The sequence below is a fragment of the Amblyomma americanum genome, chromosome 6, assembly GCF_052857255.1.
Source record: "Amblyomma americanum isolate KBUSLIRL-KWMA chromosome 6, ASM5285725v1, whole genome shotgun sequence".
Lineage (NCBI taxonomy): Eukaryota > Metazoa > Arthropoda > Arachnida > Ixodida > Ixodidae > Amblyomma > Amblyomma americanum.
Genome location: NC_135502.1, coordinates 131,431,470 through 131,455,533, shown reverse-complemented (window position 1 = coordinate 131,455,533; position 24,064 = coordinate 131,431,470). Strand labels below are relative to the sequence as shown.

Genomic DNA, 24,064 nt, shown 5'->3' with positions numbered 1-24,064 from the left:
TACCAGCAGGACAGGGTGCGGCACCAGATACGAAAGAAGGTTAATCGCGAGACGAAATTGTTTCGGTCGGCTTATGTAGCCCTTAAAGGGTCACAACGTCGCATACATCTTGAGTGTTTCTTACGTTGTATCAAAGCATCCACGTTCTCATATAATTTTACTGCGAAAGCAATACCACTGTCACAATCCGAAAACGCCGGCGTCTGCCTGTAGCGTGGCAAAGTGCAGCTTCCACCTTCCAGAAGCGCCATCCGCCAGCTACCTCCCCACCGCAATCCCTTGCTAGGGAACTGCCCACCCACCCACCATCATCCTCTATCCACCTTCTTTTCCCAACTTCGCCCTCCAGAGGCGTATTGCACCACCCACCAGCCAACTCTACCGTCCAGAAGCATCGCCCACGTCTCCACTCCTGTCCCCTAGGCGGGAAGCCGCCCCCTCTACGCCACCATCAACCCACCGCTGCGCACCTGCGCATTGCGGAAAAATTCTACCGCTTGTGTGAAGCTATTTCATCATAGTGATCGCGTAAAGTAAATCCAACTGCTTTCGCAGAATTGCTCCGTCAGATCTCAGATCGTCCTGTAATTTTTTTGTTCTTCTACGATGTCAGGGAGCAAAAGCCACAGATCAATCGGCCGCTCTTTCTGTTTTCCCTGGAATAGAGGACAAGACAAGACTAAAAAGCTCACAAGGATGACATTGAGGTTGTATACCCGCTTTTGAATTCAGCACTATACACCATAGAAAAATCGTACATTTTTTTTTTCAATTTCTCATAGCAGAAGTAGAAAGTAGAAAACAACTAACAACACTACGTAAACTTAGTGGTAGTTGTGATAGCACGTGACATTAACGTCGCGTGACATTGATATTAACGCACCCACTGGTTTCGGCGACTACGCTGAAGGCGACGAGAAAGCCAGGGACGGTCGCCTAACAGCTATCGCTGTAAAAATGAGAACAATTTAGCTATTAACCATTAACTTTGATTTAAACCAAATTTTTTTATAACATAACTTTAATTTTCAAAAGCCCGAGGATTTATTGTTTTAACCTATAACAGATGAGACAGGTACGGTGTAACAAATGAACTTCTCAGCGTAATACTCCTCGAGTGGCGACAGCAACCACGTTTCTTTTTGTCCGGTCTGCGGGATATTCATATTTTTCACATGTTTATTCAGGTGAGCAAGACAATTTCTTCCCCTTTGGGAAAAATATAAAACTAATTCAAAGTCGTAAGGCCCACCCCTCAATTCGCAAACCTTGAGCGCGTAAACTCAAGGTAGTCTGCCAGAGCAGTTTGAATCACCCGATCGTTCTAAGCTCATTCGAGACAGCACATTTCATTTTGCCAGTAGGAGAACTTCGGCACCTTTCGTTGCGAGACAAGGCGGACGACGCAGTGCTCACGCCAGAAATTGACAGTTCCTAGCACAAGAAAGTGCGGTGTCCGTTCTTCGTCCGTTGAAAGCCTTTAAAATTGTTTTCTCCGGTGGGTACACCCTCTCATGTATCTGTAAGGTATCTTGTTTCTCTCTGTATTCTTTTTTTTTTGCTCTTCTCGTATTAAAGACAAACACCGGACGGCGCTACCTTCCGTCGCGCAGGCGCTTAGAGGAGCTCGCTTCTTTGCTCACGTTCCAGCAGTCTTGAGAGGACGGGGCAGGAAATTAAACTGACCCCGTCATTTCGCACCTCCGAAGAAGAGTGCGCAAGGGGTGCGGTTTCATCGCCGCTTGGCTGGGCGCAATAAAGAGAGTTCGCGTTTTCCTCTTGGCGGTTGTTTGAGAATGACTGAAGTAAAAAAAACATTCATTGCAGAAGGGCGGAAAAGCAAAAAGCCGTCCCGAAGTAAGAAGTAAGTAATTTCGAGACTGCAGCGACATAGGAGCAAAGTTTAAAGTAGAGTTAACAAAACCGTAGTGTCCTTCAATGCAGGAAAAAGCAGCTGGACAGTGCATAGTCACTAAACGCTCTACGCTGCACTGAAAGAGTCAGTTAACTGGTGCACTGCATACGGGCACTTTGTTATACGTCTGCTTGTGCGGAGTGTACCCAGTAATCCGCTCGCACAAAGGAATGCGACAGCGTTAACTAGATTCATGCGTGAAGCGGAAATAACATGTCTTAAAGACAAAAGCTCCTCCTTCCTCAAGAAAAAGCAGGTCATTTCGCGATTCGCTCGAGGTGATTGCCGCTGTGCTTTTGGACTGCCTTGACGCTGCCGCCCTTCGTGATTTCGGAAATTGACAGTGGCAGCTCTGGAACCCACAGCGTTAGTGTGTCAAAAGTGCCACACAATTATTGAGAGCAGTCTGGCGAGTGGGTAAGGCTCTTTTGTGAAAAGTGCCACCGTCGATCACCATCAGAGAGGCGATCGAGGCCTTACATATTGCGAATTCAGGCAGCGTCTGTCCGACCTGTTCATAGGTCGCCCTCTCCAGAGGTGAAATCGCTTTTTAGACGGGACGTGACTCTACACTATTTATGCCTTTGCTCTTTGATAGCAGGAAAAAGAACCTTCGCAGCAGTTTTGTTTTTTTTTTGTTTCTATATGTCTTCTTTAATAGTGATTTAATCGTGAGTACCGTGTTGTGTTCCTTCTATTTCATATATAGACTGCAGGCTGCTTACCACACTTTTCGAAGTAGAGCGACACAAGCCACACGGCATGGCGGAGCGTGCGCATTTCTGGCGAAGGATATTTTTTCTTTCTTAACTGTGTCTCCGCAAGCCGTGTGATTGTTTGTTGCCGCTTTCAAACAACTTCGCTGAAGTATTTTTACTGTTTGTCGGTTGTTTGTCGTGTTTTCAAGCTCTTTATGGCCGCAGTAGCTTGCAGAACAGGCTTCTGGAGAACTCCGTTCATTGCACGACCTATGAAACTTCGAACACTCAACCCTCTGAATAGTAGCGAGGACATGTGTGGCATCATATTATGAATAGGTTACTAATAACTGATCAGAAATCAGAAGGAAAGTGTTGGAAGCATTTATTATTGCTCCCGCGTCACCTTGTAACTACTTTATTTGAATTTTCATCACAGACTAAAGGGGCTCTGAAATACCTTCTTAACAGAGTACAGAAAACTCGCTCAATGACTACAGTCTCTCCTCATGAGCACCTGAGCCGAATATTACATATCCACACGCAGCAGGGAACCCACAATCGCGCGCGAAAGTTGGCAAGTCCTTTCCGGCGACTTTTTCACGCGCGCGCCCTCCTACGTAGCCTGCACCTGCGGAAGTCTGTTGAGAGATGGCTATTTGTTTTTTTTAATTGGTTTTTGGGGAAAGGAAATGGCGCAGTATCTGTCTCATATATCGTTGGACACCTGAACCGCGCCGTAAGGGAAGGGATAAGGGAGGGAGTGAAAAAAGAAAGGAAGAAAGAGGTGCCGTAGTGGAGGGCTCCGGAATAATTTCGACCACCTGGGGATCTTTAACGTGCACTGACATCGCACAGCACACGGGCGCCTTAGCGTTTTTCCTCCATAAAAACGCAGCCGCCGCGGTCGGGTTCGAGCCCGGGAACTCCGGATCAGTAGTCGAGCGCCCTAACCACTGAGCCACCGCGGCGGGTCATGGCTATTGGTTAGATTCTTTAAAACGTCACGCAGCTACCACGGTCGCGGCCAGTCGACCGCTACGACGGACTAGAGAGTAACCCTTCCCCCCCCCCTTCACACACACACACACACACACACACACACACACACACACACACACACACACACACACACACACACACACACACACACACACACACACACACACACACACCCGGGGAATGCCCTCGCAAGTCGGCGGCAGGCGGAGGATCACCGACCTTTTAGTGTGCAAAAAGAGGCGAGAGGAGAGGCAAAGGCTCGAAGGCGCCGAAATTCAAATTTTAACCACAGATAGCTACTACAAAAGGCATTAAAAAATTACTGCTGGAGGATTTTTTTCGAAGCGGCTTCATCAATATTCAAGGAATACCGCACCTATATTGAGAGAGCTTTTCAGAGCCCGTTTAACTTCCGCTATATTTTCAGTAATCTGCCCATACTTTGTATCCATATATGGAGCTACCGGGACACGAACGATGAATATCTTTGAAGTCCCAGCACGGTGAAAGATGAGCTTGCACTGCCAAAGTGAGCCTAAAAATCTGGTTCTTGCCATCTGTTCAGTGCTCGTTATAGAGTGAAGATCGACCCGCGCTTTGGCGTAAACCAATGCATAAATAAATATTACCCCATTCGTGATAGGTGTGGTGCTCTACAACAATAAGCAGTGTGATCTTTGAATACCCGACTGGCTTTGTCGCACACTCTAGGACGGCTCATAGATGCCGCCAGCTCCTCTCTTTGAGTAACTCTTCGAGTAACTCTTTGAGTTGGCCTGGTTTCTACCGAGAGACGTTCGCCCAATGTCCTTCACCAGCCATTGAGTCGTGTGCGGCCCTCTCCTCGCGATCGCGTCTGGCCGCACACGGTGCCGTTGCTACTAGCAGTCAAGTGTCCTGCACTAGCGCCATGCTTAGGCCGCATTCCAGGTTCTCAAGACACTTGCTGGCTTTTTAATCGTCCAGCCCGACCAGCCAGTTCCCAATTCTTTGTCGCTGAGCACGTGACCCTGGTTCTTGCATACAAATATCAGTCAGACGCACCATTTGCAGATTTGCGGCGGTTCGAGGCGCGTAACCAAGCGGGCTTTGCTAGTTCTACGCCGGGGTGGATTTGGATTCCGCTTTTTTAATTTGAATTTGAAATTTGAATTCCGCTCTCAGTGTACAGAGAGGCTTTTATTTTTCTTCTATGAAGTGATACGCTCTCTTTTCATGTTCCTTGAACGGTGAACACTACGACGAAACAGAAAATCGACAAATGGACAAACAAAACTTAAGCAGTTTGCGTTTCGGGACGCTTACGGGTTTTTTTTTTTTCGTGTGATACGAATGCCGGAACAGCTGTATTTCGCACCTGCTTCTGGCGTTGTTTCATGTCCAATCAACCAGACACGCAGATAACCGGACATTCAGGCCCATGCCTGAAATATATATATATATATATATATATATATATATATATATATATATATATATATATATATATATATATATATATACATATATATATTAAGGAAACAAACAGTCACCGAAAACCCAGGTGCATAGGGGAATTTTTTCTATTTTTTTTAATTTCTAGTGCCAATCAATTGCCTTTAAAGAAAATTATTTATAAACCAGCAGAAAAAACAACCATGCCACTGGTGGGATCCGAACCAACGACCTCCGAATATCGCGTCCGGTGCTCTTACCAATTGAGCTACGGCGACGGCTGTCCAATCTGCTGTTTTCGTGGGTATTTATGTTTTTGCGTGTAAGCGAACCATGAGAGTGTTCACCAGCGCCACCCTCGTTCATAGCGGTGGACGTAGTATGTCCTGTAATACCGCAAGTTTGACGTAGAACGTCATCTAATGGCGAGAGCAGAAACTGTGCGAGAGCCCTCTTATGCTACCTATGGCATCAAGACTGCCAGAACCGAGACCCCCGTTAAGCTATTAGCAGACAAACAAATGAAATAAGGGGCTCGTTTGACAAACATATTAAGGAAACAAACAGTCACCGAAACCCCAGGTGCATAGGGGAATTTTTTCTATTTTCCAGGCCGTGCAGCCACTGCTGTGATAGAAATTTCAATACGCATTTGTCAGCCCGGCGTAAAATTGAACCGCGGTCGCAGTAGCCGGCACCCCCACCAAAGTAAATCTTCCTAAACTGCCTCTACCACTTGTACGTAACAAATGCGTCCGCCTTGTTCGTACTGTTGCGTCAACCGTCCTTCTCTGCCTCTGGTCCCTGTGCGTTCAGGGCGGGGCGGCGCTGTCGATGCCGGAGGCCTCCTGGCGTGGCTACCCGCGGCTCTTCACCGAGAGGACCTCCTCGCTGCTCAGCGAGGCCGTGCAGATGCTGCACCGTGCCAAGGACGTCCAGGAGCGGCGCTGGCTGCAGGCGTTAGTCCAGCGGCTCACGAAACTCGCCGTCGACCTCAAGCGGAGCACGCTGTCCCTCAGGTGCGCCATATATTGCCGGCCTGTAGTTTTCTTTTTCTGGCCGGTTGTTGATGGTCAAGTGTCAATACGTGACTAACGCCGCCCTTGTGACCACCGCCGTCACCGTGCGCCTGGCGATGGTTGCGGTAACCCAGGTTGCTACAAAGCACAAAAACTACGAGTCGCAGACTTCACTGTTCTGAGGTATCATTAGATGATAGCGACCAGCACAGCGACATCTTTCACCGAGTTTAGCACGCTACCCACGAGAGTGTGAACACATGGCAACTTTTACTGCGCACATCTTCATTTTTGAACGCATTCTTACAATACTGTTTGAGCCCGTGACCAAACGGTAATCGACGGTCTCAAATATACATACGCAAAAGAAGGCACCGCTTCCAACTATAGCACGAAAGAGCAGCAGCCCTCTTTGCACACCAAAAATATGCAAGGCAAAACATCAACACGCAGTAATGAAGGGCAAGAAATGAACAAAATAACTTTCAACGTGATAATCACCTGCGATTACTGCGAGAGAACTGGGATCCTGCGAATAATCACTGTGTAATAAGCAGGAACTCCTCAGCATAAATCTGCGATATCTGAAATCCCCATGCTCTAATCAGCATCGTCATCATCAGCCTGACTACACCCACTGCAGGGCAAAGGTCACTCCCATGTCTCTCCAGTTAAACCTGTCCTTTGCAAGCTGCGCCCACACTATGCCTGCGAACTTCTTAATCTCATGCGCCTACCTAATCTTCTGTCGCCCCTGCTACGCTTGCCTTCTCTTGGAATCCACTCCGTTACCCTTAAGGACCAGCGGTTGTCTTGCCTTCTCATTACGTGCACTGCCCAAGCCCATTTCTTCCTCTTGATTTCGACTAGGATGTCAATAACCCTCGTTTGTTCCCTAACCCACTGCCCGCTTCCGGTCCCTTAACGTTACACCTATCATTTTTCTTTGCATGGCTCGCTGCGTTGTCCTTAACTTAAGCTGAAACCTTTTCGTTAGCCTCCACGTTTTTGCCCCGCGGGTGAGTACCGGCAAGGTACAACTGTTGTACACTTTTCTCTTGATGGATATTGGTAACCTGCCATTCATGATCTGAGAGAACCTGCCATAAGCGCTCCATCCCATTCTTATCCTTCTTGTTACTTCCCTCTCGTGATCCGGATCAGCTGTCACTACGTGCCCTAACGTATTCCTTTACCACATGCAGCACCTCGCTTCCAGTTAAGAACTGCTGTTCCCTTGCTAGGCGGTTGAATATAACTTTGGTTTTCTGCATGTTAATTTTCAGACCCATCGGCTTGCTCTGCCTGTCTAAATCATTGATCATGCTTAGCAGTTCATTTCGGGAGTGACTCAGCAAGGCAATGTCATCAGCGAATTGCAGATTATTTAGGTATTCTCCATTAACTCTTATCCCCGACTGTTCCCAATTCAGGCCTCGGAATACCTCCATGCTCTAGTAATGTTTCTATATTCGTTCGCTGCATATGATAACACTTCTTTTCATGCCGACTAGCCTGGACCCAAGCGATACTTAACGAATAGTCGGTGATTTATTTAATGCGCTGCAGAAAGGTGAACCACGCACTGATGAGGATGTTTACGTCTACTCCCATAGCGCTATAAACACAAACAACGAAACAAGAACTAACACAACACAGAGCTTATGTTACGTTAGTCCTTGTATCGTTGCCTCTGTTTGGCGCTGTGGCAGTAGGTGTAAACCTTGCACGGACAGCAATGCCCAAAGAAAATCCAGCGCCGCCGTCGGCGTCGTCGGCTTTATTGATCGGGAACGAAAAATTCACGAAGAATCCCCAGAGAAGCAACGTAGGAGGCAGGTTGGCCACCTAGGTCACGTAACCTTGTGGCGTCATCACAACCTTCCTACCTGACTGTGAGTAAACTGCTCATCGTGGTAGGTGGCAGTTAATGATCTGTCGGGAGAGGCTGCTCGGGAAGATAGACCTGAGTCGCACAAGCACCACCGGCGGTAGCGTCTGCCACCGCATAGCAGTAGCACATCGCTTAACGGCTGGACCACTGCGCAAGGAGTGGTATGAGAACTCCCAGTGATCTATGAATGTAAAGTCGAGAATGACCAATTTAAATTAAACGGACATTAACCCATTACGCTACCACGTCATACCCTTAAGGCGGAGCTTAAGTGTCCTTCCCATTTTTGTAAAAAAAAGAAGGCGTGAAATTACCGAGTGGAGTAGAACTGATACTAACATGCCAACTCTCTTTAAGTGCTCATCCTTTGTTTCGTTCCCTTTCCTCTATGACTTTCGCGCTGTTTCCCTAACAAATTTATCACCAGGCCCACGAACTGTAAATGATACTTCGGCTTGGCGAATGAAATCATGGCAATGGTGTCGCTCTCCTTAAGTTGTCTTGTCTTTTATACGACGTAGAGTCGCAGATTGCGATTTTTAGAGAAATAAATTGTGTGAAGCCCTGAGATCCACCGTCAAAATCATGCTCCAAAGGGGCGAAACTTACACTGTATTGTATAGTTCACTGTGTTATAGATACAGGGTGACTCTCCAAATCCCGCCAGTAATATTTCAAAATAGGCTTTTCAAGGCATAAAGCCGCTTTTGTGGCATAGGAATTTCACTCGTGGCAAACTCCAGCAAACAGGTTAATTGTGTTAACTAGTAAACTGGTTAACAAAATTGTAATAATTGACTGCTGCATTGATTTAAGTGTGCGATCAATTAACGTAGTCAGAGAAAGGACGTAGACGACAGGACAGAGGCACCACTTCCAACTTTAATGACGACACATGAAGCCAAACGAGATTTAATAAGAGCGCAAAAAACAGGTCAAGCGCGTACGAAAACGTCATTAAGCAAAAGAGAATATAAAGGGGCGTGCCTCTGCAAAAACTGCAGCAAACAAGGCGGGCTAGAGCGACATGCACAGAGCCCAAGAAAAAATAAAACGCTTGTGCACAGAACGTGCGCGCATGCGCTGCAAAGTATGTAACAACGCGAGCGAAAAACAAAGATGAAAGAGCCAGGGGTATCGCGAACCAGTGGTAACGTTGCATTAAATGAGGCTGTTGTGCCTTTAGAGTCACACGCTGTTAGGACTGGGCATCCTACCCTGTCACCACTGTTGCTACTGGGGCTTCTCAGCCTGCTGCCACCGTTGTGCGGAGCTCAGCGATGAAACGGTCAAAGCGACGGTGAGTCAACAAAACATTCATGTACAGTATACATGTATACAAGGCAACAGTAGCGTTAAAGGCGAAAATGGACTTAGTGATGGAAAAGGACGAGCGCTTTACTTGCAACAGGCTTTATTTGGCAAAGATCGCTTATACAGCTTCATTTTTACCCGTGCACCAAGGCACGGGCCCAAACCAGTCACTACTGTGTTTTTGCTGAATATGCACCAACACGCCCCGCTACAAGTTCTCATATAAAAGGGCGTTACATAATCGGCATAGGGGCCGAGAGCACAACGGCCTCGCACAAAGCAGCACGGCGATGCCCGGGAGAGCGTCTCTTTCGCTTGATGTCGCCGTCTGCTCCCTGTCTCCTGTTCCCTCTCAGCGTGGCGGTTTTTATAGCCTCGGGGACCATTGCAGCAGCCAGCCGTTCAAACCCTCCAACACCTCGAAACAAATCACGCCACTGGTCACCGTTTGAATTGTAAGAATGGACGAGAGGGGCTCGGCCGTTCAAAGTTCGCGGCCGGGGAAGGGCTGCTGGAGAAGCGCTGGATGAGTATAGAGCCGGCCCTAGCGAGGAAAGGGGGGGTTGCGCGTGTAGAGTCTGGACGAATCATGCAGCAAGCCGCGGCATGAGTGAGAGTCCGGGCTTGCTTTGCGCTATGACGGGCACATGGCGCTGGTTTTCCATGGATGCCAGCGGAATGCGTGCTCAAGCATAGCAACCCCTATACAGGACGATGGGATACATATCCCCGCCAGACATCGTCTGACGGCGTAGTGCTGTAAATTGAATGTCATCATCAGATCAGGGCAGTTTCTTCACTGCATGTAAGAACACTGACGCGAAACCATGCATGAGAGTTACGAAAAGTATGTTCTGGCTATACCTCAAAGATTTAGTGGCAGTTCTATCGCCGCCATCATCATGGAGACCACGGGATGCATCGCCGCCCTCCAGACACACATAGCTCAACAACCCATCGACACTATTACAGCCCAGTTCTTAAAAGAGCAGCGGCTTTGTCTGACGGTTCCACCACTTCATTCTGGGTACTTTTTTTCTTGCGGTCCATAAGATTTCATCCACGTGCGGAGCTCTCACGGACGACCATTTGTTGCGTTAATTACTGTTAAATCGACTATTCATGCTGAGTCCGAGATAAACTCTCGCTGATTTTTGACCAATCAGTAAAGCGCATTTACCACCGAAAAGAAGTAGTAATACCTCCGTAGAAAATAATATTCGTCGAAAGGAACCGAAAAAGAATTTGCAATAAATGAAAACCGAAAACTCCAACAGCAAGCTATTATGTTAAAAATTAACAAATAACTTATATGTTGCGTGCTAAACACTTAAATCTTAACGTTAAAAACTAAACATTGTGCTTTTACAGCGCTCGCAATGTTATTTTTTATGCTAAAATGATGACTACAATACAAGATAAAAAAATGTAATGTTATTATGAAGTTCAAACAATAAATTTAAAACCAAATTACCAGTACTTTAAAGCATTATCTGCATCAATCCACCACTCTCACTTACAGCACCTTTCACGGCTAGCTATACAAGTTTGAGGCCACGATATGCATCAGAAGGTGCGCGTATGAGCTGAATGTACTAGTTTGGGGGCTTTGCAGTGCATGCCTCCCCTGGTTGCCTCATGCTTCTACAAAGCGTTGATTGACGTTGTGTTCATTCAGAGTTGCCGGGTCTGGCTTGCCAGGGTTACCACGTTAGCGAAAGTTGTACACATGTTGTTTAAATGTTTACGCGAATTTATGAGATTGTTATTCCAAAGCTTATTTGCTATGTTTCACAAACGCTAAAAAAGCATTGAAGAACAATGCAATAGCGTCTGATCATAACAAAAAGTGGCATTGTTGTAATGTTTTGATGCCACCTGGAATGCGGCCTGCTTTTTGCCCACATCCTGCGTCGCCGTAGACCCCAGCGTCGCCTTTCTCTATAAACATGACTTCTGTCGAGGTGGACTTCTGGTTGTGTACTACAGGGTGACAAAAAACTCGCGATCCTCTAAGCTTTATATGTTCTGAATGAGACTGACGTCTTCCATTCAGGGGAGAGGATGTGCCGTCTGACCGATGCGCCGCCACGGCGCTTTCACGCCGAGTGGCATGTCTCCTGTAGAGCGTCTGGCACAAGTCTCATGACTTTATATCGCAAAAGCATCAAATCAAAGGCTGTGGTTCAGGCCCGAGGGTTCCATGGTGCTTCCGCAGCACTAGGTTTTGCTCCGTGTTGACCATCCTGGAGATAATGGGAGTGATCTAGTGGTGTGCTGAATGTTCCATGGCGCATTACCAGGGATCCGTGAGAGCGGCCAGCCGGCGATAAGCCTAGCGGAATATCCTGTTCTGTTCTGCAGTGTTTCTGTTTTGTTTGTTTACATCATGGATGATGTCAACGCGCTATTATTGAATGTCATGCGCCACTTGGTTGCAGCCAAAAGAACCAGAGGCTGAGTAAGCAGGCACCTGCGCTGCCGCGGTGCAAAAGCTGCGTTCCCGACGGCTTTCGTCTGTATGCCTCCTATGGTAGTATACATTAGCAGTGGTAGTAGCTTAGTCGTGTACAAACAGTTAATTGCATGAACTTTTTGTACAGTCGTTGCCACTGACTTTCCGAATAGTCTTGCCAGTCGTTATCAACGCTCAGTATTCAAGCGCCCTCTTTTTACCCGGGGAAGTCTCCCAGGCCAAAAACGTGGTGTAAATGTCAGCGCTTCTGTTTTAATGAGCAAGCATGATATTGCTCATCGGTAACAAAGCCAGGCGGCGTTGACCAGCAGCAGTGGTCTGAAAACAACCCAGTGACGCCAGCATCGTCTCGCATGGCGTCAGCAGTTGATCATGCGATAGTAATGTCAACAGCAAGGATAGGTAATATTTCCTCCTAAGGTGCGGGGTTTAAACTAAGAACCTTCAGACTGCGAGGTGAGCATGCAACCCCTAGGCCACCAAATCGCGTTACTTCTAGGCGAATAAAGATGAACTAGAGTATGCGTTTCCTTGCTACTGTATGCTAATGAGTAGGTGTGTCATTACAAAAAAAAACTTGGCGTTGGTTTAGCTCTGGTTAAACCTGGAGTGGCGCGATAGCTACAGCTGGCCGAGTGGAACTTGCTCAGTTAAATTGCAGTCAGTCTTTCTCCGCTCCATTTCGCCTGGCGTTCCTTCTTCGTATTCGTCCAACTTGACACGGCTCATGCGCACAGCTGTGGCAGCTCGGTGGCAGCACAGCTGTGGCAGCGCGCCGCGCCGCCGGCAGCAGCAGCTGCTCCGCACCAAGTGGCTGGTCACGTGGCCAACACGCGACGAACCATGTGATGAGCCACGGCGCCCGCAGCTTCTCCGCGCCACGTGGCCAACCACGTGACAGCGTGGCGGCGCCACCACGCTGAGGCTCGAAATGCTACCGTAATGTAGCTATATCGCTACAAAAAAAAAGGGAATGTTTAATAAACCTCGCAACAAAGCTCACGATGAGGCATTCCCTTCATATTCGAAGCACGCCAGTAATTTTTGGTGTCAGTACATCCTCGCTTGAGAATCCCTCACGCGTTAGCCCCAAGCGAAGAAGTCCCCATTGTTTTGGTCTTTCGCAGAAAGCTGTAGTTTAAAATATGCGAGCGAAAGGTGCTTGGCTCGGTAGTTCCCGTCTGTAAACTTATTCGTCAAAAAAAAAAGCTAAGAGCGTACACGGCACGGGAGAAAGCGCAGCTTTAAGCGGAAAGTATGTCTTGTACAGCTTGGCGTTGCGGCGAGTGTTACGAAACTTCCCGTTTCGTTGGTTTTCTTTCAATGTGTTTTGTTTCTGCAAATGCTCCAAGGCAACATTGCAGTCGCTCAGGAAAACACGGTAGTAGAAACAATAGGTTACGGTGGCGCCCTGAACACAGAGCGGGTGCCTCGAAAACGCTGAGTAAGTGGATCGCGAAGTTTACGACATCTGGTACGCGGTGAAAGCAAGGAAAGTTTTGGGGAGGCTGCACTTCGTCTACTTTTGGCCCCGGAACTTTTTTATTTTGTTCGGCGCCCACGCCGCAGAGGCCGAGGGTGAGGTCTGTTGGCAACAGTTCTGCTACACCCGAGTGCGACGGATGTTCGCAAGGACGCCCCTGGAGACTCACTAATCTCTCACTAATCGATCTCAAGGCTCGAGAAGTCTGTTGTCGTTTGTCTGTTCGGACTGTTGTTGCCAGCCACTGTGTAAAGGTCAAAAGGTAGTTGCATTATAAAAAAGGCTTCGCCATTAGCGGCGTCTAATTAGCAGCGTTCGTGTTTTCTGCGGACCCTCAGTCTTTCGATATCCTATTGTGCAAGAAGAAAGTTGGGAAGAACGACGGCACAAGTTTTACCTCGACCTTTCAAACAAAAAGAGGAACACATATAATCCCAAAATCTATATTATGGATCTAGCCTCAATTTTCTTTTGTAATCCTTGACGTTTTCACAAAAGAAAATTGGGACATAATTTTGCTGACGTCGTTGTGGTTTTGGGAATCTGTAATCGTACTTAAGTCGGTGCGCGTATGGATGTCTTATTATTATTAATTGAGCTCAGAAGCGCACGACCAAGCATCGGATGTTATTCTTATTTTTATTAAAAACCTTTCTCGAGTGAAAACCACCGATACATACTTCGCATTTAAAACGTGCACTGCTTTTGATTGCTGCTTCCACTTTAATGCTACTCGAGCCAGAGTTCTGTCGCTTCACCGTGCTTTCTAGATTGAGTAAATTCAAAAAGCGGCTAAGCTACTGCTTTACACGAGGAATGCAGCTTACCACGCGGCGGTGTTCCCGACGCTGTCCGGCTTTGGAGCAGGCTGTTCATTCTTCAGCACACGTTTTGCAGGTGCCCATGCAGCACAAGTAATTGGCCCAACATTGGAACTGTATTGGCAAAGTTGGCCCTACAAAGGACCAGGATGGGACCATCCTGTTGCAATATTGGGCCGATGATCTGTGCTGTTTGGGTGGCCGCTTCGTCGACGCTCCGGGCACGGCCAATTCGAATGCTTCCCTTTCCCGAACATACGCTACATTCATCTGACGACCATGTTGGGCTTGAGCAGCGCAAAGCCTGGCGTGTTCGCCTCATGGACGGCAGCTTTTTGTAGTTGCCGACGCTTCTTCTCGCGCTGGCGCAAGCGCTGAATCTCGGCTGCTGACTGCGGCTGGCCCGACGATCCCGCGTCTTCGGTGACTAAGGCGCTGCGACCTGCGCTCTAAGCCAGAAAGTAGACGGTGCGGTCACGGGCGCCTGAAGAACGCGCGTGGTCGTGAGGCTGCCGCATTCTAGGAACGCATCACTGAAAGCTATCGCGACTGAGGTCGATGTAACACCTTTTGGGTGTAAAAACTTCCATGCTTTCCGCCCTCCCCCCCTGAGAAAGAAGCGAGCGCGGTAGCCGCGCCTGCACCGCTCCTCAAGCATACGTGCGCCCAGTCACAGACCCACCTTGTTCGCGTGGCCACCGGCGTCAAGTCGTCCTTTTAATCGGGATGCGTCTAATCTTCTAAGCTGGACATGTGCTTATCCTCTGCTGAGTGGTTCAGGCGGCTCAAAATGGCCAATGTAGCTAGTTTGGCTAGCCTTGCAGTGAGCGCAGGGAGCTCTGCCGACAGCAAAACAAGTCGCATGGCGAAACGAAGAACCCGAAGGAAAGAATCAGAGCGCATAAAAACGAGCGCTGCAACATGCACCTCTGCCACACGTCTTTGACGCAACGACTGGTCAGCGTTTCAACCACTTACGGAAGATGCTTGCAGAGAAGGCTTCTCGGCAGGTTTGGAAGGCAGAATTAAGGAGGCATAGAAAACGCGATGTGGTTCTTCATCCCAGTTACAAAGTACACGGAATTTTATATGGCATTGCAGCGCCTGCGATCACTGCGACAGACTGCAGAGCGTAGAAAAAATGAAATGAAAATTGGTTTTCAGGAAAGGAAGTGACACAGTAACTGTCTCAAATGTCAGGTACACTGTATGGAAATCGTATATAAATTTTATGGAACGCTTATTAACTTCCTACAGAGATGATATAAGTTTTCATAATTCTTCCATGCTTTATGGGCTCCATATTTCCATAACTCCAGACGAGCGACTGTCAAGATATCGTGGGCGGCTGTGGTGTTGGTTGGCGCCGAAGTTACAATTAATCGGGCCAACTTGCCCACCCCTGCACTCTCCTTAAGTTCGGAGGGGGAGGAGCGACAAACTTCACCCCGCGTGCGAAAGATTGTGATTCGACTGCTGACCGGCGATAGGGGCCACGCCTGATTAGTCGTTGACCGGAGGCATGAGGCGTAGGCAAGTTCCGTAGCGAATTAATTTAATTAGGCAAATAACAACCAAGTATTACAATATGTCCGACAAGGTAGCACCGTACACTGACGTGACGCAAATAGCACAAGCACCAATTTAACACGTTAACACAACAATTAACACAAAGAAAGAAACATCAGGCCGATTGCTATACAAAAATGTTACGAGTGGGAAATACAGTACAAAGGATTACAACGAGAAACACAGAAAGCAAGCAAAAATACAAAGATAAAAGAGTTGAAGTGAGTGGTGAGAAACGATGGCTTAGCTGCGAAGTGGCAAGGTCCGGTCGCAGGGAGCGTCGGGCTGCGGTTGCTCGTCGCGGGGCTGATGGGGGCTTGCGGATACGGACAAACTTGGGCCTCGCGTCTTCGGGACCACCGTCGCCGCGCTCTGCGCGTCAGATCTCCGCCTAGGCTCCTTGCCGACCACTTACTTCCCTGGCTGACTTCACTCACGACCGCACACACCGAAATCTCCAGACCAACTGCCAGCCCGCGGCGTTACCGTCGCCCCCTTCGCATGGCAAAGAATGGGAAAAAAAACACAGGGAAAAAAAAGACTCTTCAGGAGCCACGCACAGAGGAATGCAGCTCCCAAAAAGAAAAAAAAGAACACATGAAGGAATCTCGAAACAATTCGGCACAATGCCTTAATCCCACGAGGAGTCATTGGGGGCCGCGAACAATGCCGGGGCATTCAATCCGCTTCTGCTGTTCCCAACACATGCAAGCGCTTGCCACCTGTATGGCAACAATGCTAGGAGGGGGGGGGGGGGGGGGGGGAGTAGTTTTGAGTGACCCCTCCAAGCTATGGTGAGAATGCCGTTCCCCCGACTTGGAGGGGGAAAAAGTCGTCGACGCCGCTCCGCGACATGTTTCTAGGAAACAAAGGTCAAAGCTGGACAGGGCAGGCATGAACTTTGTGACAACGACTCATATGGAACTTATAAGGGGGTTACATATTGTATCAGGCGTATACAGTACTAAAGGGCGGGCGCGTACTGTGCTATCGTGGATTAGCAGGCAGACGAGAACTGTGGGACTTCCCATCAATCAGGATATAGCTGGCAACATAGAGAAGCTCTATAGTATTAGCGAGAGGCTGGCAGGTATCGTAATTAGGCTTAGTAAGAGGTGCAAGCTGAAGGTTCTTCAGGTCTACGCGCCTACTTCCAGCCATGATGACCAGACTGTTGAAAGCTTCTATGAAGACGTGGAATCGGAAATGGACAAGGTAAAATCACAGTACACTGTACTGATGAGAGACTTCAATGCGAAGGTGGGCAAGAAGCAGGCTAGTGACCAAACGGAAGGCCATTATAGCGTATTCTCAGGAATAGCCGGTGGGAGTTGTTGGTAGATTTCGCAGAGAGAAATAAGTTACGGATCACGAATACCTTCTGCAGAAAACGACAGAACAAGAAGTGGAACAGCCCCAGTGGTGAGACTAAAAATAAAATAGAGTTCTTACCGTACGCTCACCCTGGCATCGTGTAGGTTGTGGAGATCCTCGTAAAGGCGCGTTGTAGCAACCACAGAATGGAAAGGTCTCGAATTAGCTTGCTCTTGAAGAGGGAACGGCAGAAACTAGCGAAGCGGAAGCCCATTACAAGTTTGCAGTAAAAGGGAAAGTAGAGGAATTCAGGATATTGCTGCAGAGCAGATACTCGGTTCTACCCGAGGAAGACGATTTTAATGTTCAAAGAGTGAATGATAATCTCACAGCTATCATAACGGAGGGCGCAGTAGAAGTAAGCGTTAGGATGGTTCGACAGGATATCTGCAACCTATCTTAGGAGACGAAAGGACTGATTAAGAAAACCAGAGCATGGAAACGCCTAACCCTGCAGTCAGAATAGAACTGGCAGAGCTACCAAAGTTAATAAATAAGCGAAAGGTAGCCGACATAAGGAAGTTTAATATAGAGAGAATCCAGCATGCTCTAAAGAATGGAGGTAGCCTGAAAGCGGTAAAGAGGAAACTAGGCATACGTAAAAACCAGATATATGCGTTAAGAGCCGAAGAGGTCAATGCAATTAACAATATGGATAGGATAGTTAAATTAACGGAGGAGTTCTACACAAATATGTACAGCAGCCAATACAATGAGAATGTTAATGACAGAGACAGCAGCGCACAGCAATGAGACATCCGCCCCCCCCCCCACCCCCACCCACCCCCCATGTAACGAAAGAGGAAGTAAAGAAAGCCTTAGGAGCAATGCAGAGGGGAAAAGCAGCTGGTGAGGATCAGGTAACAGCATATCTGTTGAAGGACGGAGAGGAGGTTGTGCTAGAAGAACTAGCTACCCAGTATACTTAATGTCTTATGACCTCGAGTATACCAGAAACTTGGAAGAATGCTAACATTATCTTAATTCATAAGAAAGGAGACGTCAAGTACTTGAAAAATTACAGACTGATCAGCTTACTGTCCGTTGCCTAGAAAGTATTTACTAAGGTCATCGCTAATAGATTCAGGGCAACCTTAGACTTTAATCAACCCAATAATCAAGTAAGCTTTCGTAAAAAATATTCCACAATAGACCATATTTACACTATCAATCAGGTGCTAGAGAAATGCGCATAATATAGCCAACCCCTATATATAGCCTTTATTAATTACGAGAATGCATTGGACTCAGTGGATACCTCACCAGTCATACAGGCATTGCGGAATCAGGGGGAAGAAGAGCCTTATGTGGACATACTGGAAGATATCTATATTAAATGCACAGCTGCCATTGTCCTGCATAATGTCAGCAATAAAATTCCGATAAGGAAGGGAGTCACGCAGCGAGGCACGATTTCGCCAATGCGATTCACCGCCTGTTTACAGGAGTTATTCCGAGGCCTGAACTGGGAAGACTTGGGGGTAAGAGTTAAAGGGGAATACCTAAATAATCTGCGATTCGGTGATGACATTGCTTTTGCTGAGTTACTCCGGAGACAAACTGCAAAGCATGATCAATGAGTTCAATAGGCAGAGCAGAACACGGTCTAAAAATTAACATGCAGAAAATCAAAGCAAGGTTCAACAGTCTTGCAAGGGAACAGCAGTTCACAATTGGTAGCGAGGTGCTGGAAGTGGTAAAGAAATACGTTTACTTAGGGCAGGTAGTGACAGCTGCTCTGGATAATGAGAGGGAAGTAACTAGAAGGATAAGAATGGGGTGGAGCGCATATGGCAGGTTCTCTTAGATCATGAGTGGCAGTTTACCAATTTCCCTAAAGAGGAAAGTGTACAATAGCTTTATCTTACCGGTGCTCACCCACTGGGCAGAAACATGGAGGCTAACGAAAAGGGTTCAGCTTAAGTTAAGGACAACACAGCGAGCTACGGAAAGAAAAATGATAGGTGTAACGTGAAGAGACTGGAAGCGAGCAGACTGGGTGTAAGAACAAACGCGGGTTAATGACATCCTAGTCGAAATCAAGAGGAAGAAATGGGCTTGGGCAGGGCATGTAATGCGAAGGCGACATAACCGCCGGTCCTTAAGTGTAACGGAGTGGATTCGAAGAGAAGGCAAGCGTAGCAGGGGGCGGCAGAAAGTTAGGTGGGTGAATGAGATTTAAAAATTTGCAGGGATTCGTTGGCCGTAGCTGGCAAAGGACAAGGTTAATTTGAGAGCCATGGGAGAGGCCTTTGCCTTGCAGTGTGCGTAGTCAGGCTGATGATCATCATTATGAACCAATCTGTCACATAATGGCTCTGGAGCGGCTGGCGCAATTAAATGATGTTTTTTGCTGCTAGACGACCCTAATATATTTTTTGTAACCAAGAAAATTGTTCTTTCCTTGACATTCAGCATTGAAAGTTGTAAGTTGTGTAAGAATTACGCATTAAAAAACGAAGGTTGACAATATATTATGTTTCAAGAGAAAAGTTTTAACTACAAGCGGAGTCAATATTCCGCTGCGTAGGAAGAGAGAGCGCGTTTCGACTTTGTAGCTTCCCATCCATTGCCAGAAAAAGTTTCTCACGGAGTGCAGTAATGCCGCCTATAGCGAGGGGCAGCTCATCATGACAAAGAGTTGGGGAGCACATGGCAACGCCGGAGAGCTTGGAAAGCGCTGTGATAGTCTCTCATTTGGACGACTAGGCATGTGTGACGAAATTTTTTTTTAACAAATGTCGCTTTCGTCTGATCTCGTGTTTTTAGATGCGTTATGGAAAGTCCTTATGCTACGAACATCGTATACAACGAATGAAATCCGGGCGACTGTCAGGTTCGTTATAAGTGGGTTCGACTTGTTCCGCTTGGGTGGCTGGTGGGCGGATGGGTGGACGTAGTCAGTTTCCCCATTTTCAGGCGTTGTCACCTGAAAGCGATGTGGCCCAGCTTCCTTTGAGAACCATGCCGTAAAGCATTGCCTGCTTAATTACGCTGAGGACTTCCTTATGCCGGCCGTCAAAAGTTTCAGACGGACATGTCCGAAACTGGAAAGATTTAGTGTGGTCCGAAGTAGAGGATGAAAATTATTTCCTCACTTCTACAGCTCTATGATGCACTGAGGGACGCTCCCCCTTTAAATGTACGCGTTCTTCTTGAAAGGGCGTTCGCATTGGTGTGGAAACCTAGGGCCTGAGCGTAGATAGTATCGCCGAAAGATGAGACGCGATGCCGCTGGCTGAGAGCGACACCTTTCACTTCTTGATCTTCATACGTCTGAACTCCTGTCGGGTGTGCCTCGCCGATAGCGTACAGACGCAGCGCGCTGCAGTGTTCTGAGGACTCACGAGCTACCTAGCGCAGTTTTAATGTGACGAGGGGTGCTTTGGTTCGAGTACCGTTTGTATGATCGCGCGACTACACCTCCCAACATCTTCTAAGCCAATTAAGAATTCGGTTAGAGCAGATAATGGCTCGACTAGACAAGTTGTTATTTCTGTTGCGTTCCTTCTTTTTCTCGTCTGTCGCGCTGTAACCATGGGTTGCAATAATCAAGCTCCCATCCTCCCTCTTTTATCCGCCCCCGTAAGAGGCCTTCAGGAGCATTGATCTTTGCTTCAAGTACACGATCCACTCAGCCTTATGCTATGGGGAGCTTTTTCTTGAAATGACAAAGCAGACATTGCAGCTTCTGGTTTTCAGGTAACCATGACACCTTGGTCATCCTTTGCTGAAAGGAAAACACAGGGACCATAACAAGCAGCATTCAGGCTACTTCTCATGATTTGTCATCATGTTTGTCTCTCGTCGGAAAGGGCCCAATGAATAGTTTTTGACAATAAGTTCTCCGTTCTATGGAATAGCCCATACGAATTTCCCTTTTGGGCGAAGGCACGCCTACCTATTTTCTCTCCACGGGGCGTTCATATCTACAGGCTTGCGAGTGACTGCGTTTTTATAGAAACGTGGCAACACCTGAACGACCTCATCTTCTACACAGCTCTTTATGGTAGTGGTTTCTCCACTTCTGAGGCGTGGTATGGGCAACAACCAAGCACACCTCGTAAGTCGAAGCGGCACGCTACGGTTCTAGAAATCATCCAAAGTGGGAATCCAGATACCTTTTTCTAAAACAGAGGCAGCGGCACTTGTTTCTGCTGTCGTGCCGGGCTTCCAGTATTCCCTCAGGTGCCATGCGGGGTATCACTGCACGCATTTTCCTACTACAAGCCCTGGCTGCTGCTGTCGCGTGCCACGTAGTCTAGTCATTGACTGCAGCGTACTGCCGCACTGCAAAAATTCCTGGTTTAAGCTTATCAGCGTGCATATAATGAGCAGTTTGCCTTATTAACGAGAAAGAATTAAATGGCTTATCGACACGAAAGCCCGGCATCGCGATTGCTGTAACGTCATGGAAGACCGGACAATGCGAAATGTTAACCAGTAATAACCAATACTAATACTTGCAACTGCACCGATTACATAAAATATAATGGGATTACAATATAATTAGAACAGAATTGTATTAGAATTTTAATACAATTCAAATGGAAATCGAATATATTTATAATAAAATCGGAATGAAATTACAATGCTTTCGCATTACTCGCAAGTAAGTGCACTAAGCGCCGCCTGTAATTCTGCCTGGTCAGTCGCTTCCTGTGAAGCGAATTTTTTTTTCGGAATGTTTTACGTGGGCTTCGTGGACCACGTTTGTGCCTGCAAAACGCTCTCAGCTCGTTGGTTGGCACCCAGTTTTGCGTAGGGCAGCCACTGACATAACTAAAACTTTGTAAATGTCTCACTTCTGGCGCTCTCTCCGCCTTCGCTCCTGGTTACCGATGTCTCGTGTCTCTCTTTCCACTCACAGGTCATCGCCGGCACCGTCGCCGGGCCATGAATCCTTCCAGCAGGAGCAGACCGTTCCTACTACGGGTCAGATAAGCCCACCGCCGTCGCCCTCTTCTTCGGGCCAGGGAGCGAGAACGACGACGCAAGGTTTGTTGTGGTTAATGTTTTTGTTGTTTTTATAGTTGTAGTAGTAGTAGTAGGAGTAGGAGTAGTAGCAGTAGTAGGAGTAGTGGTAGTGGTAGTGGTAGTAGTAGTAGTAGTAGTAGTAGTAGTAGTAGCAGTAGTAGTAGTAGTAGTAGTAGTAGTAGTAGTAGTAGTAGTAGTAGCAGTAGTAGTAGCTGTTGTTGTTTTTGTTGCCTCAGAAGCGATAGCACATCCCCACGGTGGGGGACTGGCCAGGGTTTGGTGTTGCCTAGCTTCCTTACGCTTGTCTAGACTAGGATTAAGAAGACAGTACAGCCCCGCATGTCAAAGCAGAGTGGCTGCACTTAACAAGCCAGCAACCACTTAACATAAATTGCTTCTTTTTTCATCGTTTTATTACAAGTCCTTTATTGTAAATTTTACGTGGAAAACAAAGCGACATTTAATGACACTAAGTACCGGATTAATATCAATAAACTACGGTACATTAGGAAGTAATGGAGCCCTCAATGCAATGTCGTTTTAAAGTTTGTCACGTACGTTTCCCTGGCGTCGCTCTCGACGCCCGTTTCCAATGGTAACGAACTGCAGCCAAATTTGGCTCCGCTTATTCCCGCCCCTGAATGTGGTCCAATGAATGGCAGGAGGTAAATGGGTAAATCGTCCCTCCTGATATGTCGAACTGCCTGAATATCTGGGATTGAGCCCTATAATATAGCAGCTACCTTTATTTTCCCCATGAATCCGTATTACAGTTTGACCGTCTAAAATTTTGCGCAAAGTGCGTTTCATCTTTTCTGTTCCAAATTATTAAACACACTTGCGCTGAAATTCCAAGCATGCAAAAAGTCAAGAGACGTGCCGCAGGAATTCCATACATGCGTTCACAAGCTAGCACACATCAAGAAGCTCGGTGGTAGCTTTGGTGTGGACGTCGTTTTTTCAGCACCGCTCAAACATGCACGGATTTGCTACACAATGACGAGGCGACCACAGGAATCTGCTGCGAAGCATCTGGTAAGGTTTGCTGAGTGTCAGTCTGTCTCATATACGAGATACGTCTCTTGAATGCGGGCATTGGGCATTGGCCAAACAGACCGATGCTTCAACGAGAGTGCGCGTGAGCACAAGCGCGCGTTGGAAAATAACTCAAGACGGCACTCAAGACGCAAAAATGTAAACAGAAATATAGTGGTTTTTGAGGAGATGAAATGCCGCAGTAACTGCCTCATATGTCTCAGTGGACACCTCAACCGCGCCTTAAGGGACGGTATAAAAGAGGGGGTTAAAGAAGAAAAGAAGAAACTGGTGCTGTACTGGAAGGCTCCGAAATGATTTCGACCACGTGGGGATCTTTAACGTGCACAGACATTGCACACGACACGGTAGCCTTTATCGAAACGCAGCCGCAACCACCGGGCAAAAAAAAGAGAAAAACTATCATTCAAAGAGCCAAATTTATCAGCGATGGTAAGGACCGACTGGGAAGAGAAATCATTAAGGCAGCTTGGCGCATGTGTATCAGTGCACCGTCCGTGCGACGCATGGAACAGTAATTGGTTTTTTTAGATTTACCCGCGTGGATCAGGATTGCAATCGCTGGTGATATCCGCTCTCCGAATGCAATATCTGTGCCCCTTCCCCTTTAAGGCGTCTGCGTGTAAGCTGGGTTTCGCATGATAATGCACCGTCATTATGTATAAAGGTTCTTGCGTCGGTGCAATAAATTGGCCGGTAGTCGGCGCTCGCCTCGTAGTATTCGTTCCTTTGCTTTCGTCCTTGTCTTTCTGCGCCGTGTTAACTTGGACCATGAACCAAATGGCCATCCAAAAATGCTTCTTACGAAATGCCAAAATTTTGCAGCTTTGCCAGTTTCCACAGCACTTTAAACAATGTCATGTGCCTGATTCCAGGTCATGCTGAAGAAGGAATAAGAGCGTGAGCTCGCACCACACCGTGTCTTCGGTGAAGACCGCGACAACATGGTGTCGGAAACAAGCACGGGATCAATATCAAGTGCAAGTTTATCCTAAGCATAATAAAATTATATTACTATCGAATCTAACGTCA

At 47.4% G+C, this 24,064-nt stretch overlaps 1 protein-coding gene across 2 annotated transcripts in view; it reads left to right on the top strand.

Moving 5' to 3' along the window:
• Positions 1-24,064, top strand: part of LOC144094108 (uncharacterized) — a 409,816-nt gene that overhangs the window by 261,285 nt on the left and 124,467 nt on the right. For both annotated transcript variants that reach the window (XM_077628022.1, XM_077628021.1), the window contains exons 3-4: positions 5,866-6,068; positions 21,870-21,997. In XM_077628022.1, the coding sequence (XP_077484148.1) occupies positions 5,866-6,068; positions 21,870-21,997 (331 nt within the window). The remainder of the gene's footprint in view (positions 1-5,865; positions 6,069-21,869; positions 21,998-24,064) is intronic.